Below are 22,938 nucleotides of genomic sequence, written 5' to 3'. Positions count from 1 at the left end.
TATCAATGCAACCCAAAAGCAAACGCTAAACATGGTGGAACATGGTTAGGCATGCTTGTTGTGCATGGTATAACATTTCATGTCTCTTAATTTTAAAACAATATTCCTTCCCGCTATGTGCATAAGCAGCGATAATGATTTGAACTATACCCTATACAGATGCAATGTGTCTTGCTGGAATGGAAGTAATATTGTATTGTTTACATGATGGTTCAATGTTTAGTTTCATTTCAAGGTGTCCAATGTTTTTAATTTCTTTACATATGAACTGTAATGCTGTGTGATACAAGTCTTGTTTGGCAAAAAGTCTCAATGAGTCCCAATAATGTTGACTAATGTACGAATGCTACACGATGCTTACGAGCGCTTGATCAACAGCACACAACTCTGGTCACGTCATCATCAGCCATGATTAATCATCCACTGCTGGATTAAGGCCTTCCCATGTCGCCCTCTCACAGTTGCGACGTAACAACCCACCTCGCACCTGCACGCGAACTATTATCGCTCCCTCTCGTGGATGAACATTCACACACGTGTTACGTTCAAAGCACCCCTTTTAAGTACCCCTCATCCACGGATATCTTAACATTCCAGAAACATGAAGCAGAATATTCCTGTCACTGACGAATGGGAACATTCCATTTCCTTGGCTCGGTAAATCGCACGGCGACGAACACGCGCAAAGGACACTCGACGAGGTTATTGATGCAGTGCTGGCATGAAAGGAACGTCAGTGGACCGAGTTGGCAGAGCAAAGGAGCGTCACACAGCCCACCTGCCGGGTAGCCACATGAACCCCAAATGCAGCGAGAGCAAACCCGCGAGCTTGTTAGATCCAGCATCTCAGACAGACCGTGATTTTGGCAGTAAATTACTGAAAACGTTATAAATTGTCCAATTTGTAAAACAAAATAAAAAATGCATGTCGGTGTTGATTTACGTTAAATCCATTAAGTACCCTGGGGTAATGAAACCGCGACACGCTCACAGGGGTAATAGATGGGGAGACACCCAAAGGGAACAATTGTGTCAATTTATTTACAGTTTGCAAACCAATGAAACGGTATAGTGTATTGATACACACGTGCCAATACACAGCCAGCCACAATTAAATGTAGAGCAAGATGTAACTGTGAAGGAATTGACTTTCACTTTAGAACCCCACTGCAAATACAAGTGGCGACAAATCTGCACACGTATCTATAAGTGTTAAACTTGTGCGGTCTGCTTACTGAGCATAATTTAAGGTAGTTCCCATAACGAAGCACATCAAGTATATTTGTATGAATCACTGTTTTAAATATTGAGGTCATAAGTCTATAGGACAGCTACCAAACATGCAATCTAAGTTATTTCCGGCAGTTCATACAGTGCAATGCATCTTATTTTGAATAACATCAACACTTTTGAAGCTTTCCCATGAGTTTTAAAATGTCAATTTGGTATTTATGCATACCAAACATAAAAAGCTTGCCAATGTATTTATGTGAGTTGATGTCATTTTCCAAGGTTGTATGAAGCATGGTGGTAGATTGCTATACCATGAACATGTGATCATTAACTAAATCAGCAGGATTAAGTGTAAATTAGAAGACTACCAGACCAGAAATGCGAACAGATTGCGAGACGTTACAATCATTATTTGAACTGTAGGCCAATTTCTCATCGAGTTTCTGTCATTGAAGATTCTAAACCTACTGTCCGACAACTTACACTCCTGGATATTGGACAGTCTTAAAATGCACACAAGGATCTCACTGATAAAGTTGTATACAATGAAGACGTTAAATGATTAACCAATCTACGGGTACAGAGATGAGTGGCATCAACTCAAAAGGCATTTGGCAGATGACACAACCTCAAAAGCTGTTGCTAGCTTTTACATCCCACAACACATCAACACATTTGCACATTACTTTAACATTCTGAGCTCATCCTTAAAGAAAACAGTAAACATTGCCTACCAGTGCATGAGTTAGAACGTCTGGAAAGGTTTTATGCAAATGTCAATGTTTGAGGTACGTCGGTGAAGCTACCCGCATTGCGATTGAAAGGATGTAGCGTTGTGCGGTTGTGCAAAAAGAAAAGCCATGTAAAAAAATACAGGCGACTCTCTCGCCCAATTGAACAATTAAACAAAACGAGACGCGGTGTGCGTGCGCTACATTTTGACAACGTGGCAAAGGTAACAGGAAAGGGTCATTAAAAGTGTTGGTATAGCGGAACATTTGCCAGCAGTCTCTGTATGTTGGCTCTTGCGACAGCTATCGCGATTTGTAAATGGAAAAAATGTCCCCACGTATTATTTCACTCACCGGTGCAAATTAATGTTCGGGATGAATGTGATTTTTTTTAGGTCACAATTTAGGTGGCATGTGGGGCATAGTTTAGTACGATCTGATGGCTGGAGGGATGGCTGCACAATGTTCTTCATCCAATGTGTTGTCAATCACTGGTCTGTAATCCAATGTCACCTAAAGAGGACAAGAAATCCATCTCGATTATCACAAACGAACTATATTATACAAACTTACACTTGGCAGTCAACATTGGTTTTATAGACATAAACCACATCCACTTAACCACGCTGCAAAACACGCAATTAAAATCGCTGCAAGGATTTTTAACTGGGCGTCTGAATGGCAACATGACACGCATACGTACGTACGTACGCACAATATCAAGCCCAATTTGTAGATATATAAACGTACGACAGTGATATGTCACTTGGCGGATTGCACAACCACCCCAATGTTACGAGTGAAATGCCTGATATTGAAATGTCTTGATTCTGCAGTTAAATAAGGAATGCATTTTAGACAGCAAGCTAGGACTTCAATGTAAAGTTATCTTGGCAATATAAGAATAGGCTTTACCCTTTCTGGCAATAAAACAGGTGTTAAGATGTTAAAACATCAAACCGAAACCCTTTGCATGGAATCATGTCTGCATTAACCACATATATTTGTGGTGAACATGCAAACAAAAACATGCTCTGGTAGTATATGCGTTGCCTGGTGTGGACCAATCAGTTTCAAAGACAATGCATATACTACCAGAGCATGTTTTATGTTCACCACAAGTATATATGGTGAATGCAGACATGATTCCTGGCAAAAGCTTTCAGTTTGGTGTTTTAACATCTTAATACCGGTTTAATTTCCAGAAAGGGTAAAATCTATTCTTATATTTTGATAACGGCAAGGGAGGGGTCCCCCATGATATCCTGGCAATGTTATGTAATTATTATTTTTTAAAAACGTCAATGCAGCAGCCTCTCCTCACCTTGCCCGTCTCCGGCTCTGCCCAGGCGAGCGTGTGCTTGCGCCAGTGCTCCTCAATTGGCTTCTTCACCTGACCTTCCAACGGCTTCGAGAAGTCGTACTCGTCAATCCGCACCTGTGGTGCAGACATCGGCAGGTTAATTTGCACTCCTTCCGCCAGCTGTGTGAGAGCACGTGGAGAAACACGTTCAAAATTTTTTTTTAATGGGTCATCAGCTACATCAGTCATCTGTGACAAGGGGCAATGGCATCCAATAGGTTTTGAGGCAATGTTGTTTCAAGCCATATGAATTTCAGAATTTAAATTTACTTGCCAACTGCAGCTCGTATATCATTGTGAACGTTTTGATAAGTCTAGCAGCTATTTTTAGAAATAGTGATCTCCAACGCAGCTGCTGCATGATCACTCTCTCGTCATTAAATTGTCCTAATTCTGTCCTGTTGGGATGCTATTATTTAACCTCTTAAGCGTCCAGATAAGCTTCAGAACCCTACCCATCACAGTAATCCTGTATAATACTCTAAAATTAACTTTGAAAAGGGATTTGATGAGATTAAGTTCTGAAATTTATTTTTTTGTGTGCAGCTGTGCTCAAGATATCGTTTTTCCTCTTACACAAAATATGTTTTAATACGTAATCCTCCGTGAATGGACTTGGCACGTTTATCTTTTTGCTGCAGCTCTTTTATGCTTGAGCATCACGTTCACTCTGGTGGGCTGCTATGAGACATGTGACGTCTATGAAATTATATTAAACATTTTGAACATACCTAGGGGTTGCTTTCACAACTAAAATCACATTAAACCAAACACACTGCTGAATTGTTATTAATCGGCTGCCCGCTGACCGAGATGATATGGTAATAATCCTGGTTTTGCCTTCTTTTTGGCAATAGTGGAGAGCAACTTGCATTGCACCGATCTGTCATTGTATTCTGCGTTTAATTTGTTGAGAACATAGACGCCTCTGGCAATCTGGGGTTTGTCCGCCGGAATCAAGTCAATTGTGTTCCTTTATTCACCCTTTTGGCTCCTCCGTGTCCACTTCCCAGACTCTTATTTTGACAATTCACGCACGAGAGGGTTAAACGACGAGTTGAGAGTGCGTCTATCTCTGCAGGCGAGGGCATCTCACGCTGTAATCCTCGCGGGCGTGTGCCCCGCGGCTCTCCTTGCGCGCTGCCGCCCCGTGGATGGTCTGCATGGCGCACAGCAACAGGTTCTGCAGCTCCAGGGTCTCCACCAGATCCGTGTTCCACACGATACCTGTCGGAGCCGTCGCAAAGCCGCACTCGGTAAGCACGTTCCCCCCCGTGTTGGTTTCATTTACTAACTTTACAGTGTATTCAAAGGGCAGTTGACTCTCAACACCTGCACGCTGCCTGGCTAACTCGCATGCCCTCTGCTGGAGCTTTGAGAATTCATGGGCGAATTGAAGAAATGTCGTCTCTTACTTGCACCTACTCTCTCAATTATTATTTTTAAAATGACGCAAGATTTAAAAGCACCGCACAGCTTGGGATGAGGAAAAGCAGATGTAGAGGCCGTAAATTGTTTCCGACTGTCCCAGAGAGAGACGTGTCAAAGAGGCAGGATGGATCTTGTTTGTCTTGCTCAACTTTCAGCGTTCCCCAGTCACCAACAGAGTTTACACGAGGACAAATTACACCATCAGCAGCTGCCTGACCAGCCAAACAAGAATGGTGCCACTTTTATGAAGGTATTTACATATGGTCTGAGTGGCTGAAGTTATTTTCTATATTTTTTTCACGGTTTTACCAGATTTAGCCATCAGGATCACTGACACACACACAACTGATAAATGTAATCGACTTGCACATACAAGGCAGATAAGCACTGCATAATACGACGTCAACGCCATCTGCTGACGTGTGAATAGACAAACCCAAACCTTGTCACACCACGGGGTTGAAAGGCTAAAGCACGTGCAAGAAAATTCCTGTTCTCATCTATCATCACATCTTTAAGACTACCACCAACGGCCTCACACTTACAAGCATTCATGTTCACTGTTACCAGCGACTGGGCTTCCCAATGGACAGGGCAAGACTGTCTCTTTATTTTGCCAATGTGTAAAAGTGTAACAACAGCCAAACTTGAAGACTCAAAACAACATCATGGCCCCATTGCATCAAGCCCTTTCTGACTTGCAACACAAACCGTACACACACACACCTGTTTAAATGCTGCCTTGTATAATTGAACAACAATAACCTTGTAACATGTGTGACATTCACAATGTTCACACCAGCGTCTACTCAAGTTTTCCCGCCTCCCCAGAGTCCGTTATTGCTCGTGTGTGCAATGAAACCACCTTCTGATTACTGCGCTATGAACAGCAGGAGTGCAGCTTTTTAAAGAATTCACCCAAATACACAAGCAACCAAATCAAGACTAGGCAAGTTATCAAAAGGGTGCCAAACTCTAAGAGGACAACTATTTACACGCAACTTCACTAAATTGAAAAAAAAAATGATTCATGCTGTCAATAGGGGGAGTTAACTCATGATGAACTGTAGCAATGTTCCAACCCAGCTTTGTTTCACGCAACTTGAGCCGTGCAAAAGTAAAACTTGTGCATTGCTTTCCATTACAGGCTTGGCTACGAGCCACGATGGCTGCACACACACGTGAGCTCGTACACACAAACGCGCAAAGACGCCGGGACTCAAGTGACGCGCGGCTGACCTCTGTCGAAGGTCTTGAGGTCGTGCACGTGCTGGTAGAGGCTGCTCAGCTGCCTGCAGCCCTCCTCCAGGACAGGGCCCGTGCGGAACACGGCTGCGTGGGCCTGCATCGTCTGCGGGTACATCGAGTAGACAGGGCGGGGGTTTGCACGACACACTCAAGCACGACACACTCGGTGATTAAATGTCTTGATAGTAATGGACGGTTAGCAATATGGCAGGTATAACCTGATTTTTTACGTGTTTTTTTCTTCAAAGTTTTTGGAAGGAGTCAGGTGCTTATATGAAAGATCATATAATGAATCATCAGCCGTGATCAATTTACATCTCGCATGGTCCTGCGATATAACAATTTAGAAAAATCCTACTAATGCAAGACAAGCCTCTGCTAGTTACATTTATTGATGAAAATGTATCTTTTTTAACATTTGACTTGACAAATCACAACTTGCACCGCGCCACTTTGATATACCTTTGCTCACGTTAATTCATGTATCCACACACTACGGATAATTTTGGTTCAGTCAAGCGGACGTCCCTACCTTCTGCATGTTGATACGCAGCTCGGAGGTGCGCACGGACCCGTTAGCGTAACGCAGTTTGTCCAGGTTAGCCACGGACGACTCTCCGGCGCTCTGGCTGATAGGGGCCAGCGCTTCACCTGGGCCAGCAAACACACACACACAGGTGTTTCTTCGTGACAATGATCTTTACAACACAACGATTGGCTAGGTACACCTCACAATTAGTTCCTTCCTCTCTGAACATACAATGAATTGTAGAGCCAAGGGCATTTTGTGATGTTTAGAATGGCTTAGCAATTGTGGTAACACTCAAAAGGTCCAAAACAATTAGCAAATGACGGCTTGCCCGCATGCACTATATTTTACAATGTTTTCAACTCATGAATCGTCCTTTGGGCTAATGTTCAGGCTGAAAATATGCAATCTAAGTCTGCAAAACTAGAACTTTGAAGGCGTTTTTTGAGTAAACATGATGCACTTGCTTGCTAATAGTAAGTCACTACTCAAGTCCACCTCCATCTCTGGCTTCTAAATGTAGCATCTACATTAATCTGTTATTGAATATTAGGTTTATAACAATGAATCACCGATTTAAATACATTTATAAGCCCATTTTACATGTATTGCATGTGACAAACTATGACTTTTAATGCTTATATAAATTTTAAATTATATTAGTTGTATAAGTGAATTGTGCAGCTAGGATATCGTTATTCCGATTCCAGAATCCTGTAGCCACTACAGACGCTATATGCACCACAATGCTAAAAAAATATCATGGATCAACGAATCTAATCTAATAAAACAGCAATCTCAAATCACAGCGACTCACTGAAGAGCCCAGAGAATGATTCTTATCAAGACACACTAACTCCCCGCTTGCTCAGATTCCAAAGAACACAGGATGAGATGTTACTATCCTTTGTGCAAGCACTTCCAAGAGTTCATGAACAGTGAGCCTGGTGAAATTTGGGGAGCGCATCGTCAGTAGTGACCCTTTGGTTCCTAGGGTGTTTTGGCCTTTCATACTATACACCCTCCCCAAAGGCGGCCAGCGACAGGGTGATCAATCCTACGCTTGCGTCCCATTCCCAATTAGTCATAGGAGTTGCCTTGTTGTTGGTAGCCAACATCCCATGGGACTATGCATGGCAGGGGCGTCCTCCTCCCTGAGTCAAGCATTGTTGACTGCATACCTCCTGGCCCTCTCACTTTGGGGCCCAGCTGGGGTCTTTCCTCTTCATCCAGAGCCACTGACTGCTGCCTTCTGCCGCCTCCGATACAGCTTTGATTGCCGAACGCTGGCTCTGGCCCTTAATTCCCAGGTCTCTAAGCAGTCTGGTTGTAGATGTTGCCACAAAACCTCTGCAGCCCACCTCCACTGGTCGGACTTCTGTGTTCCAGCCATGATGCCGTGCTTCGGCAGCTAAACAGCAATCTCAAATCACAGCGACTCACTGAAGAGCCCAGAGAATGATTCTTATCAAGACACACTAACTCCCCGCTTGCTCACACTCATTCCACACAAAGTGTTTGCCACAAATGAACCACGATACCTTTCCGATCTCGTCAAGGAACATAAACCATCAGGCGAACTCCGGTCATCGTCGCAGCGGCTTTTGGCTAGTCATCGAACAGCGCCGCTCACCGCATCGCGCGCGTTCAAATGCGCCTCTGCGGCCGTCTGGAATGCTCTTCTTTCTGATATTAGGAAGCCACTGGAGCTATGCACTTTTAAATAACCTAGATTGAGAACTCATTTTTTAAGAACTGCTTGTTGTGTTTAGTTTGTCTTTCCCCCGTACCTCCAATGAGCACGGTTGGCTACGTACGGTGAGAAGGATGTTCAACATAGTACATACGTGTTCAGTGTCCTACGGCTTACCGGGCTTGGCGAGCTCGGCAATGGTGAGCGCGCAGGCGCGGCCGAAGATGACGAGATCCAGCAGGGAGTTTGCGCCCAGGCGGTTGGCGCCATGCACCGAGGCACTGGCGGCCTCGCCGCATGCGTAGAGGCCCTGCACCACGCGGTCCTGGCCGTCCTTGCGCGTGAGCACCTACACGAGCGCGGCCACCGCACGCCTCTGGTCAATCATTGTCTTTCGCTGGCTCTAAAGCAGGCATGCCGTGACACTTGCAAGTGCGAGCTTGTTAAGGATGTGTTTCTTCTTTGCGAGTGATCTGGTTGTAGATGTATAATGGAGCTCAGTGACACAGTTGTGTGAATGTGTGGTTTCTCAATCAGAACATTGGGTGAGGGTCGAAAGTGATAATTCCGAAATAAGCATCCACTTATGGTCATCAAAGCAGAATTTACTTTCTTGGTGACACTGTGATTGATAACTTTCATACAAAACAAATGAACAAAACATAACATAAATTATAAAACAAACTGGATATAGCATCTAAATGTGGCTACATTTCAAGGTGTTGAAGAGAAACAATGTGAACAATTATTTTGCAGGGGCAGCCATTCATAGGCTGAGGTAAAAACAAAGGACTTGAGAGCCTGTGCTTGAATAGTGACAGGGAGTCGACAGCACAGATGACTGGGGGAAGGAGTTCCAGCCAATGGGGGGAGAGGTGAGCAGCAGAGGGTAACAAGCAACCCCACACTGAGTGAAGGTTGACTGGGGGCGTCGACAGAAAGCCTGGGTTTGTCATGTGTACATACACTTAATCACAGGGCCTGTTTTATTAATTAAGCATAACAACGGCACCTGGCCCTTGTAGTTGGTGGGGATGCCACCCATGTTGTAGTGCACGGTGGGCAGCACGGGGATGGGGTCTTTAGTGACGTCCACGCCAGCGAAGATCATGGCCGTCTCCGAGATGCCGGGCAGCCGCATGGCCAGCTGCTGCGGGGGCAGGTGGTGCAGCTGCAGGTGCACGTGGTCCTTCTCTGGCCCACAGCCCCTGTTGCACCATGGGGGAAATAGGGGTTAAAGGTTAAGAGGACAGAAGGAGGCAGAAGCCAGACAAAGAAGAGGGAAAGAGAGAATGCTTTCAGAAATTTCAGGGTTTTCAGGTTGACGGTAGAATGCACGTTGACTTTTGGCACAATCTTTTGACTTGATAATAAAGAGCAATTTTTGTAACATTTGGTTTAACCAATTACAATAAATTGCTTAAACTATTGCACTTTTAGCACAAACAAGGCTCAAGGACAAAATACAATCGTACAATTTTCGGCCCATTTTTTAAATTAACCTAACGATTTGGAGGTTGACTTTTGGTGATTTCAACTCTAATTGTGCACACGTCACTTCCCGAGCGACGCAACACAACGTACACTATGCTAGTCATCGCGGGGGGGGGGGGGAGAAGAGGCTGGATGCGGTGAGCGATGGGGGTCATACCGCCCTTCGCGGATCTCGATGGTCATGGAGCGCGAGACCACATCACGGGAGGCCAGGTCCTTGGCGTTGGGGGCGTAGCGCTCCATGAATCGCTCGCCGTCGCTGTTGATCAGGATGCCACCCTCGCCGCGGCAGCCCTCTGTGATGAGGCAGCCCGCGCCGTAGATTCCTGCAATTTAAAAGACAAGGGGGTGGAGTGAAGAAACATCAGACATGCATTCACGTAAGATGTTAGATATTAAGGTGGCATGGTGGCTCAGAGGGCAGATCGCCAAACTGGCACTGCTGAAGATTCTGTGTTTGAATCCAACGGCCGCCTGTGAGTCAACCTGGGTTCTCAAGAGTAGTGAGTTGATGCCATCAGCCTGGTTACCAATCACTGCACAAAAACACATCACATACAATTTGGTTCAGCACTTAATTATAGTTAAATTCCAGCTGAAAAAAAAAAGTCTGTTATGTGATAAACATGACTCTAGCAAACGGGGTGGGCGAGTACTGCCTCCTAATGTGTGTGCCAGAGGTCACTAAAAGGACTCTCAGATGTAGTTCCGCCTCTGAGTTGCGGCCACTAAGTCTGCAAATTTGCGCACGTTATAAATTGAACTATTATTATTATATATATCTGCTTCTCCAAGTTGTTCCCTAACATGGGGTGATGCCCTGCTCTGCAAGAGACCAGAATTTAATCTTAATCTCATAACATGACACAGATGGCACAATTGAGAACACATTTGATTAAATACATGAGAGGAACTAGAATGTTAACCTCGTATGGAGGTTGCTTCTGTCAATCAGTTGGACACCAATAACTTGACGAGTGATTTAAAATGAATACCCAAGTGAGTTAAAGTGAAACTGGGCTGTGTGTAACGAGTGAAAGAATAACAGCTCTCTAGCAAAACAAATAATTTTCACACCAGGACAGCTGAAATCCTTCCAAATCTTCAGAGCTCCATGCCAAATGGTGGCTGTGGTGCATGACCGCCCCCTAGTGGCCAAAGCTCAGACTATGCGCTCAAACATTGAAACCGCACAACTTCATGTCAACACAGTAGCTCGTAGACATGGTAAGAAAGCCGATCAAATTTCAGACACTTTTTGGAAAAACTCGGAGCATTAAAGTGATATTTTTTGTTGAATTAGCTCTCCAATGTGATTTCTGGTTGTACTGCGTGTCCAAAATTTCACTCAAGATGCTGGGAGCTTCTTCAGAAAACACTTCAGAAGCTACATAGCAAAAGCACGTGAACTTAAGCAGTCTTCCCACACACAAGGGTCAAAGTGTAACGTGGTATTTCTTCTTCCTCCAGACAACTTTCCAGGTTTACTTCAACACAGGCAGCACGAGGTGTGTACCAACCTGTGGGATGGAACTGCACGAACTCGAGGTCCTGGTTCGGCAGTCCTGCTCGTGTGACCAGGGCCATGCCGTCCCCCGTGCTGGTGTGCGCAGATGTGCAGCTGAAGAAGGCTCGACCGTAGCCACTGTAGGTGCAAGAAAAAAAACACTCAACGTGTGCCGCACAATGCAGAAAGGGATTGTCGATTGTGCACAGGGGTCGGCAACCAAAATAACAATGGCGATTTTCTTCTTATTTGGTAAAAAAAAACTCGATATTTCAAAAGCTGCAATGCATGTGGTATACGAGACTGTTGCTTAATAAATAACATCACGAAGCAGTCCTTCAAGAGCCGCATGCGGCTCCAGAGCCGCAGATTGCCGACCCCTGGACATACAGAACTCCTCTTATCTGTGGTGATGTGGGGAACCAACGTCACGGACCCGATTATCTGCAGGGCTATCTACAGTTTTACTCCACTTGTCTGTCAGATAACATTGCAGAGAAGGTGAATTTTCCACACGACTCCTCTTATTAGCCAAGAATATTGCAAATAGGAAGCCGTCCCAAAAATAGATAAAAAAAACCATGGAGAATTGCGGATTATAGGAAGAGTAAGGCTGTGGATAACCGGAGTTCTTGCATACCCTAGAACTCCGGCAGATACACGAGGATTCACGTGTAATAGTGTTGTGGGTAAAAGGTGTTTCTCCTGTAATTGTATTCATTATTGAATAATGTGAAATTCACAACATAACAATATATGCACAACCTCTGAAGCATAATTAATCGATATCCTTGCTTTAAATCAGTCGTGATTAAATATATTGCATGAGGTTCCAAACGACTGGGAGTCACAATGATTTTTTTACAGAACAAAGACGTGAAAAAATGGTATAGAAGACTTAACACTAGCAGCACAACAGATAGTTTTAAAGGCAGAATTTACAGCAGAATGGAATTGTTTTTCAAAACAGCTGTTAACGAGAAATCGCGAGCGATTTTATACGACCGTTCTTGCGCGAGCGTCTGAGTTGCGAATGTTTACACTGCACATTGGCTTTACAGCAGCAGGGTTTTACCCGGTGGCCAGCACTGTGTGGTTCGCTCGGATTCGGTGGATTGAGCCGTCCTCCAGGCACAGGGCGATCACTCCCCGGCACTCGCCGTTCTCCATCAGCAGGTCCAGCACAAAGTACTCCACGAAGTAACTGGTGTCATATCGCAGGGACTGCCACCATGACACAATGACAACCACGGCATTGTTATATTTACATGTTGCTACAAACATTGTTTTTGTAATTTTCAATGTTTTACAACTTGTGTTCAAAGCGTGAATGTGTTTACTCTATTCGTATATCTGTGACAGGGGGTCAGGATAACTCCCATGAAGATGATTCAGTATAAACAACATTTACGGAACAGGTTGTGTTGCTATTAGGGACATACCCTTGATTATACTGGTAAAATTTATCTCAGGGATGCCCAAAATCAGCCCTAAATGGATAAGCCTTTTCAGCCAAAGTGATGGTATCATCATGCCATGTGGCATGAAGTAATCTTTCTGTGGCTCTGAAGGTCACGTTATTATCGCTAATTTTAATACTTCTGTAGACATGCATATTGGTGTGATTTTTCGGCTAAAACCGATTATTCTATGAGTTTATTTTTACTTTTCTCTCACCGACAAAGTGTTTCCTTGCGTACATTATATCACCGGTAAGCCAGCTTTGGGTCACGCTACTCTCATAACACAACATGTAACCCGAAACACGGGCAGGGGTCGACTTTCATATGCAGGATGAATATAGCACAAGATGGAACCTGCCTTGTGCCCAAAAATAGACAGCACCTGCATCAGCCTTGTGGTAACCACATCATGGCTCTGCATGATCGCTACTCCCAACAGTAACTTGCAAGTTGGTAGGAACAGTATTAAGTTACAGCCTGATATAATATATAACTCTTTCCCTGGAGATGTGAAACAGTATTTATTGTCTTAATTCAGTCGACAGCAGTGTTAAGTTCGAAAAAAAGAGAAAGGTTTTACTTCAAATGTATATTTCTGTATTTACTGGGGTTTGTACGACTACATAGTGCACTAAAAAGCAGTTTATGCCTGCAACAACGTGCAGTTTTTGTTATTGTCAACCTGCCAGAACAGAGTTTCCTGACACGGTGGCCTCATTTTTAATATTTCGGGGCGGTCATATATCCCAAAGCGATTGGCCAATATGGCCATGACATTGGCACGTAACCGCATATTTGTATCCAGCGCATGAGTGCAAAGGAACAAAGCGTTTATAATCCCACCCAGCAAACATTGTGTCCATTCACAGCCCGAGTAGCTCTCATGTATATAAAACTGGAAAGCCTTCAGAGACGTTACAGGAATGACCGAGAACAAATGCCCCATGTGTGTAATGCTATTTAGGTTTTTTTACAGGAGCACCAAAACAATACAGTAAAAGAAAATTTAACACATGTCTTTTTCTAAACCTTTAAGCCGTGTCCTGTATATTACACATACACGCAAACTATGCAATACTGTAAATCAACCTTAGAGTGCAATTCTCCTACAGTCATCAAGCGTTCCACGCTATGTCCTTGAACTCTGATATAAGGGTAACGCTGCGATCAGCTGGTTGGTGTGGCGCACTTGCGCGACGAATCCAGCGACCAGAGTTTGATTTGCAGCCATGGTTAACATCACTGGTGTGTGCACTATGAACTGGCCCTCTCCACTCTGGCTTCATCAACCCACATTAACCAGCATTGACAAAGTATGGTCAAACAACCCCCATGAATGTATGTAGAGTGGCCTTCATTCAGAAGTCCAATGATAATGGACTTTACATTACTTTAGAATATCTCTGCACCTAACGCCTGGGGGCCTGGACAGACCTCGAGGCAGAGAGGGGGTCGTGAGTGGGCTCACCCGTCCATACAGGGTGTGCAGGAGGGAATGGCCGGTGCGGTCGGCCACGCAGCAGCACCGATGGGCCTGGCCTCCCTTGCCAAACTTCAGGCTCTGCCCTCCGAAGGCACGCTGGTAGATTTTGCCGTCGTCCGTGCGGCTGAACGGCATTCCATAGTTCTCCAGCTACGGGTCAAAGCAGTGCATTTCATTTATAGACGTGTGCAGTACAGCTTTATGGGGATAACAAAAGGCACTGAAAAACAGACATGTAGAGATTCATTTGTTCAAGTTAGTAAAGCCACTGTTACTAGTGGGGGTCACAGTTCAATTCGAGAACATATATATGTTTAGCATTTTGACATCTCGTTTGTATTATAATTAGATATGAAATCTTGACTTAAAGCTTTCGTGACTGCAGGAATTCATATCCTTGGGTCTTTCGGTAAAGTCACGTAGATAGGTTCAAAGAAAATAACGAAATAACAAAAAACTACGACGTTTCGATCGCAACACAAGCGATCGTCATCATTCTTTTCCTCTCACCTGAAGACAGTCGCTTTCATTGCGATCGAAACGTCGTGAGCAATTATTTTGTCTACCTACGTGATTTTACCGAAAGAACCAAAGAGTATGGATTCCTGCAGTCACGAAAGCTTCAAATCAAGATTGTTATTGTTGTAGGCCTGCTACATAATATATGTTTGTTGGTCTGTTTGTATCCAGAAACACATTTAGAAATTAAGGGTTGGAAAAATAATATCAGCAAAACACATAAGCGAAAATAAAATGTATGTCAATATTCATAAACTATGGCACTAAATACAAAATCGTCTGAGAATAACCCATGCATTCGGTGAGAAGAATATAAAACACACTAATTTTAAATTAAATACTTGCAACATAAATTTAATTTAATTTTAGAGCACAGAGCTGGCATGACTGAGGTTCTGGGTTCACATGCAGTAGCCAGTCTGTCATCAAACCAGATTCTCAAGTGTCAGCAAGTTTACTGTTTCTGCCTGGTTACTTCCGATGGCATGAAAAAAATATTGCATTCATTTGTTTACTTAAATTTTCTGCAGCAGGGTGACTGGGTAAGTGCTGCCCCCTCGTGTGTATAAGAAGTCACTTGAAGAGTTTTTCTTTAATAATTTATTATTTTATCTTTATACGTGACTTTACCGAAAAAACCAAAGAATAATTCCTACAGTCACGAAAGCTCCAAAATTAAGATTTCACTTGAAGAGGTTTCAAAACTATTCTTTGATTGCTCCCAACGCGGAGCATTCTCTATCACAGGGTGATGCACTGCTCTCGTATAATTTTTTACGCATTATTCCATCTCATGACGATGCCAATAGCCCTACTGTAACTGTGACAGACCAAAATAACATGTTGGTTTTGAAACATAATTAAGGAGAAAAATGGCACTCCCAACTGAAACGTAATTGTTGAGAGACATCAAAGTCCTATTAAACCGTCAGCACTTGGATTTTTTTTTGTTTTACCTCAGAAAAGACAAAGACCCCCTGTATAACCTTAAGAGACTGTTGGGGCAAGCGCTGTTAGCGAGCATCTATGAAGGCCGGCACGGCACACGAGGGGGGTGGGTGGCCAGCACCACGCCCGACCGAGTGGCGATGCTTACACACCGCACCAGGTACTCATTTGAGGCTGAGTCGACCTAGGAGAGGCCGAGGACCAGTTCAGATAATCGTCCCCGGTATTGGCAGTGAGCGGGTATCGAACGGGTTCGTAGCGCAGCACGCTAGCCGCGACACCGCACACGCGGACGCACAACTGCTCCACACCTCAATGACAGCCTTGGGTGCCTGCTCCGTCATGTAAGCAATGGCGTCCTGGTCTCCCAGCCAGTCGGAGCCCTTCACCGTGTCGTAGAAATGCCAGCGCCAATCGTCCTCTTCCATGTTGCCCAGCGCAGCGTTTATGCCGCCCTGCAGACACACGAGCACACGTGCCGCGCCGTTCAGCCCTAACCGCGGCGCCAAGGTCCACGATTTTAGACTTTTTTATTGCCATATTATCAGAGGTCCGTTTAGAAAAAGTTGATAAAGGGGTATGCACAGTTCATACACAAATCGCTATATTAGATGCACTTCACCCTGTACAAATTATCTATACTGCTTGTAATCCAAATATAAGTGTTCAACAATATCAACATTTTCAAACGTGAAATAGTGCACAAGGTACTATTTTAAAATCCCTCCTCCTCTTCCTTACAGAAACAGTTAACCCAAATGTCGCTTTTCCATCACTCTCACACAAAGGTTGTATGATGTGGTAAGTGTTGCTCCATAACTGCACAATAAATGATTACTCAGTACTTGTTTTTATTTTCAAATAAATCCTTATACTTAAAAAAGATTAACTGAAACAAGGGAATCAACAAAAATGTTTTTTTTTCTGATCAACAACAAGATGCTCGACTCCTCCCTCTACAGAAGACTGTTGCACTCCTGTGTGCACATGAGCACTATTTACACCAAAGAGAAGGTAACAGCCGCAACGACAATACTGGGTCCACGAAACACTGGACTAATTCAGGGATGGAGTGAGCGAGCCTCCATGAAACCAACGATAAAAAAGCAATTCTGGAAAGTACAATCCAATGCTATAGTACTGTACAGTACTAAACTGGGCCTTGTGGAAGAGCAGGCCAAAACACCCTGTAAGGGGCTCTCTCTAGAGTTCGCTCTAGTGGAGACCTTTCTGCTAGCAGTAGCATGAAAAGTCATTGCAGGGCTGCGTCCTTATCTTTTACCTTCTACTAAACTAAGACTGCCTGGTTCGTGACGCATCTGCAGTTTCAGATTTTTTTCAGTTTTCATTTGTTAGGTATAGCCCTGTGAGCCATGAGGCTCTTGACTCGGGTGCAACCGCAACAAACAAAACATGAACAAAGAACACCTTTAAAGTGACGACGTGCAACAGAAACATCCAGGAAAAACAGTAAAATCTTCCAGAAAAAAGCACGGTATATCAACGCTGTGTGCAAAAATCCCAATGGCATGCAAGTCTAACAATAATAACCATAAGACAATTTAGATTAAGTTATCAGGCTAACTCCGAATTACAACAAACGTGGCTTAACCATACATTTTCGAAATCACCAAAATAAAGCTATAAAAACAGTGTGGAGACACGGCTTATAAATCACTTGCTTTGCGCACTGTTAAAACGTTTAGCTTTGGGAGTGCGATATTCTAGATTTTCGATATTTAGGGGCTCCCAAAAGAAACCCACGGTGTACAGGAGAGGGTCTATCCGCCCAAGTTATTTCAAGGACACACAGCAGTAGCGTTGCGCTGGTGGCATTGGACAGTAACGCACCTGTGCGGCGACGGTATGGGAACGCGTGGGGAAAAGCTTGCTGACGCATGCCGTGTTGAAGCCGGCCTCCGAGAGGCCAAAGGCGGCACGCAGCCCCGCGCCGCCGGCACCCACCACCACCGCGTCGAACTCATGGTCGACCACGGGGTACTCGCGCGAGATCTGTTGCACGGGCAAAGTTGCGAACAGACACTCCTCGTTACCACCCTAGATTGAAAACTCATTTCTTTAGAACTGCTTTTGTGTTTAGTTTGTCTTTCCCCCGCACTTAGCATGGTTGACTACGTACGGTGTGAAAGAAGTTCAACATACATATATACCCTCCCACTATCACACCCTCCTGTGCATTTACAAGATAAAAAACATTGTACATTTAAAAAAAAAGGGCCCTATTTCGATGAAAAAAGTTATGCACCATTTATCCCCAACAATATGGGTATAAATAACATTTAAAGGACATAAACCTAATTTCATTGACTTTTAAACGCTCAGAAATTAAACACACGAATAATGCATTGTTCTTAATAGCCAAATCTACATATAACAGTCAAAAAGATCAAATAAAGCAGGCTCGGGCAAGACACGTTATGATGGCGGTGGTTGACTAACGATGTAGCGATGAAACGAGCTTGTGCGCACATGCTAGATAGAATGTTACATCGCAGGAATGTGAGAGATGGTGATAGCTTGGGTAGGCCTTCATCCAGCAGTTGATTGATCATGGGTGGTGATGATTACAGTGTTTTAGGGATATCAAAATCCTTACACAATTACCTATATGCACACCCAACTTCCTGGCACCACAGCTACTTATTTTAGGCACCGTACACAAGTGGGTTGAGACCCACTTGTGTGTGGTGTCCTAAGAAACTACCACAGGGACATAAACTGGAATGCCAAAGAGTTAATTGGCATAGAACCGTGACAGTCTAGGTTACCATACCTCACCATATTAATCACCATACACACAATGTCAAAGCTACCAAGAACATTGCTTACCGCATCAGAGGATTTGGCCTTGGCATCTTTCTTGCCGTAGACGGTAAAGTTGAAGTTTCTGGTGCTGGTGACACTTACTGACCGTCCCACTGCTGGATTCTACAATGGACAAAAAGCGTTGTATTTCTTGCAGGATGTAACCATGAAACCTTAGGTATTCTTCTCATTTATCATCTACTCAAGCTAGGCTTAGAGTTTTTTAATGACCAAGGTTATGAAAATACGCATTTATATTCACTACAAATAAGGTAGACAGTCAACGAGAATATCAATATGTAAACGGCAAAATCAAGACTTTACCTGGTTAAAAAATATATACCAATGTTACAGCTGTGAAATAAATATAAACAATGTTAGCAATCTAAACCAGACATTTTTTTTTACAAAACAGGTGTCTTAAAAATGTGTTACAATAACAGTTGTTGGCATATTTGTATTAACTAGAGTAAGGTGTTAAAAAACATTTGGCTTGAACACACACATGAATTAGTATATCAGGATGCTTAAAACAATGTTTGAACAGTGAAGTGCACACAAATGAACAGCCAACTGAACACTTAATGCAGCACAGCTGTGAAGAGAATGATGACAATTACAAACATCCCTGCTTGCTTTGCGATGGGCTCATGATCCATCATGCTACCCAGGCGAGCCAGTAAACATGGGCCAAAGGGGTCACCGAGGACCATCCCACATTCGTCTTTTGCATGAGAGAAAACAGGTTGAATGCAGTCATCTGGACTAAAACTGGATACAAAAAATAATCAGCTACCCCTTTGAGGCGTGTTATATATGGCTAAATATATTTTTTTATCTAGTTTTTGATTTATGATTTAATCTTACCACCCATGATCAAACCAATCACAGAAAAATACAGAATTATTGCCATTTTTATTCTGTCCCATTATAGCGTATGCCCTTTTGTGCAAAACAGGTTATGGCTCTCACATTCACAAAGACAATATACTTATAAATAATGCATACAGCACATTATTCAAGAGAACATTATTAAAATGAAACTATATATAAACTATATATTATTTGCGCATTCTAAGCTACATCCAAAATATAACTACCAACTACAAGTGGCATACGTTAATGGAACGTGCCTGAAATACTGATATCCAAAGACCTCACCCACAGCTTTGGAGGTGAATGGTGCTTGAGGACAAACTGAAATGCTTTCCTCAACGTGTTTGCATAACTTTCTACAGTGCACGCGAGCATTGTGGAGGTCTACGTGCTCGAGGCGGCCACGAGAATGGATGCGGTCATCATCGCAGGCTTATATCGAATTTAAATGATCAACTTTTGATTGTTCTTTTTTACTCTTACAGCAAAGTTTGCGGTAGTCCAAACACGCCAATTTAGAACATATTTTGTATAGTGTTTGTTATGCAGCATCCAGGTCTGCGACGATAAAAGCATGTAATAACGTTGCGAAAGTCTAAATTTTCCAACAATTATACAAACTCATTTTTGTTGTTGATAATTTAAATATAAAAACGACTCTTCTACTTGTGCCTGTGATTCAATTTCGTGTTTCACCACTCCTGGCAAAACAACAACCTAATCTGTCAGGCTCGTGCCCTGCCTATTCTAGAGGTCATCCCGGTGCCAAGCTCTCAGAGGTGCGCAATTTAATTAAGTTATCAGCAAGGCACGCATGCCTATCGCTCACATGATGCTCAAAGCAAATCCACGTCTCATTAAATCGAGCAGCCACCTATGACGCAGCTCTCAAGAAGTTTGCTGCCCACCTTACAAGAGCGCCAATTGATTAAATGACCATATTCTCAGGATTATAATACGCACTTATCCCCCTGAAATTTGAAAGCAAAGTTGGGTGCGCTTCGTGTAACCACCTGTTCATCATCATCATCTTCAATGCCACCGTTACCCACGGGAATACGTTGTACTGTTGATCCATGGCAGCACATGACCACCCAGAGAAGACTGCGACAAGTTTCCTTTCAGAATTATCTCCTCGACCACATCTCTCCCGGTTTTAAAGCAGCCGGTTTCATAACCTCCTGCACGACTGACTGCTCTCTCTGGCATACCCTCATATCCCGAATGAGTGCAACGTTTTTTGAAGGTGTTTGATTAATGCTGGATTGTCCCTCAATCCAAATCGTTGTTCTCATAGATGGAGAACAACGTTAATGATGCGTTAGGGCTTTGGCTCAAAGCCATTTTGGTGATCAGAACGTATTCGAGTCCAAGGGTAACAGCATTGCAAATACTTTTGAGTTGAATCGCAGACGACATTGATAGTATGCCAAGCAGATACATTGTGTTTGACCATTCCCAAGTTGGTTTATAATTGATTAAATGAACACTGGGGTCACAGGCGTGGGGTTACACGCTGCAATATACTGTACACACGTATCAGATAATCATGGTACAGTACAGAAATATCACATTTTTAAGCTAGTTACATTTCCATTTTGACACGACAAAGCTGCAATTTAGACTTCAGAACTACGATACAATTGTATATGTACCCTCTTGTGTATATTAAATTGCATTAAATTCAATGACGTGGCGAACGCCGGAGTCGAACCCGCGTCGCGCGAGTTACCGCCAGGCAGCCCAGCCTCAACCTCCCCTACAGCACGCGCACAGGCAGACACCGCTGCCAGCAAAAGCGTTACATTTCATTACGTTTGCAAAACCTTGGACAGAAATTACATTGACCACAGGGACCAGGCCGAAACGTCTGCGCGCCCGCGCGGACGGAGCCGGGAGGTCACGTCAGGTCGCGTGTCCCCTCAGCCCGGCCGCCTCGACCTTGAGCACAGGACGCCGAAGCGATACCGCAACCGCGTCGCTCTCGGGTTAAAGGCAACAATTAATCAAACAAAAGGGGGTGCTGACGTTACACGTTTGTGTTTCTGTGCCACCGCCACCGCCTCCTCCTTGCCGCCGTCTGCCACCTCACCGCGAGTTTCCTGAGCGTGGAGCGCGCCGCACCGAAGCCACGCACGGCCGCCATCTTCGCGCCTCCCGGCAGGCAGCGCGAGCCCCTCTTTATAACCTCGGGTCGTACCAACTCGGCGGGCAGCGTGGGGGTGGGACACACCCTCGACACAATCGTGTTCACGTCATTCCTACAGAGCCCGCTGAATTAACTGGGGATTTTTGAGAAAGCGTGGTGTTGTAAAGATATCCACTCGTAGATAGAACAGGAAAAATTTGAATGTAAATAATGATACATTAATTAGATGTGTTGTGTAACAGGGGCAATACAGTTGTGTAAGATTGATTGTGTAACAGGGGTAATGCATAATTGGTTCTTTACCCTTCTATCTGGCAACAAAACTGACACCTTTTTACAAGGAGTCATGTTTGCATAGACCGCAATACCTGCAGTCATAATACAAACAAAATAACATAACTCTGATAATGTGCACTGTCGTTGAAGTTGATTGGTCCACACCCGAGACAGCTTTCCTTAGAGCCTAGTCTCATATGGGTTGGACCAGATGACGCCAAAATGCCTTTTGGCGTCATCTGGTCCAACCCATATGAGACTAGGCTCTAAGGAAAGCTGTCTCGGGTGTGGACCAATCAACTTCAGTGCGCCTTTTGGCGTCATCTGATCCAACCCATATGAGACTAGGCTCTAAGGAAAGCTGTCTCGGGTGTGGACCAATCAACTTCAACGACAGTGCACATTATCAGAGTTATGTTATTTTGTTTGTATTATGACTGCAGGTATTGCGGTCTATGCAAACATGACTCCTTGTAAAAAGGTGTCAGTTTTGTTGCCAGATAGAAGGGTAAAGAACCAATTATCATATTTTTACTGGCAAATGAGGTTCCCATAGGGGTAATGCAGTTGTGTAAGTCTGGGAAATCCCCCCTCCGTTGGAGTGTGACTGTGGACGAGGCCGCGTCTTGTGATAGGTGATGAGCTGCTCTGTGCAACACGTGTAACCCATTCAACTTCCACTCGGCTGGCATATTCAGACACACCCACACACTCAGCACACTCCTCCGTAATAAAGCAACCCGCCGTCCCCGCTGACCTTTCCACGGCGCTTGTGCCAGGCTAGGTTCATCTTGAGGCCACATGAAGTGTCGTAGGCTCGCTGGCAGGTCAAGGATCAGACCCAGGTGCTATGGGTTGACTGAGATGGCTGGCAGTAACCTTCTGATCTGCCCCTACTGGACATCCTTGAAAAAGAGCTTGATAGCTCATCAGATTCCTCCAGTATAAATATTATCATTATATATGGGATGTATGGGATTATATATGGGATGTGTTGCACTGTGTGTCGGGTCTGCCTAATTATGACCAAATCAGCAAGGTTGAGCCAGGGTGGTGCTTGCTGCAGGCTACGTCACGGGGTCTCCCCACACGCGTGTGGACCGTGGGGGTTGTTTGACCATACTTCACCAGGCGGGTTGGTGAAGATGGGGTGGGGGGCACAAGCAGTG

At 44.1% G+C, this 22,938-nt stretch overlaps 1 protein-coding gene across 1 annotated transcript; it reads right to left on the bottom strand.

Moving 5' to 3' along the window:
- Nucleotides 1–1,022: 1,022 nt before the first annotated feature.
- On the bottom strand, nucleotides 1,023–21,544 carry SDHA (succinate dehydrogenase complex flavoprotein subunit A). Its single transcript, XM_061563230.1, has 15 exons — nucleotides 21,437–21,544; nucleotides 18,493–18,591; nucleotides 17,494–17,655; nucleotides 15,954–16,097; nucleotides 14,161–14,325; nucleotides 12,305–12,453; nucleotides 11,243–11,367; nucleotides 9,880–10,048; nucleotides 9,241–9,436; nucleotides 8,406–8,577; nucleotides 6,539–6,657; nucleotides 5,998–6,109; nucleotides 4,424–4,554; nucleotides 3,289–3,402; nucleotides 1,023–2,477 (listed from the first exon to the last, which is right to left on the bottom strand). Exons 1-15 carry the CDS (start codon nucleotides 21,488–21,490, stop codon nucleotides 2,391–2,393), a joined length of 1,998 nt encoding a protein of 665 aa, XP_061419214.1. The 5' UTR covers nucleotides 21,491–21,544; the 3' UTR covers nucleotides 1,023–2,390.
- Between the last annotated feature and the right edge of the window lie 1,394 nt (nucleotides 21,545–22,938).

Source organism: Lethenteron reissneri, chromosome 31 (assembly GCF_015708825.2).
Source record: "Lethenteron reissneri isolate LAM-NWPU_2019-01 chromosome 31, ASM1570882v1, whole genome shotgun sequence".
In the NCBI taxonomy this organism is placed as follows: domain Eukaryota; kingdom Metazoa; phylum Chordata; class Hyperoartia; order Petromyzontiformes; family Petromyzontidae; genus Lethenteron; species Lethenteron reissneri.
Note: the sequence above shows the minus strand (reverse complement) of the source record. Positions and strands in the feature narration are given on the sequence as shown.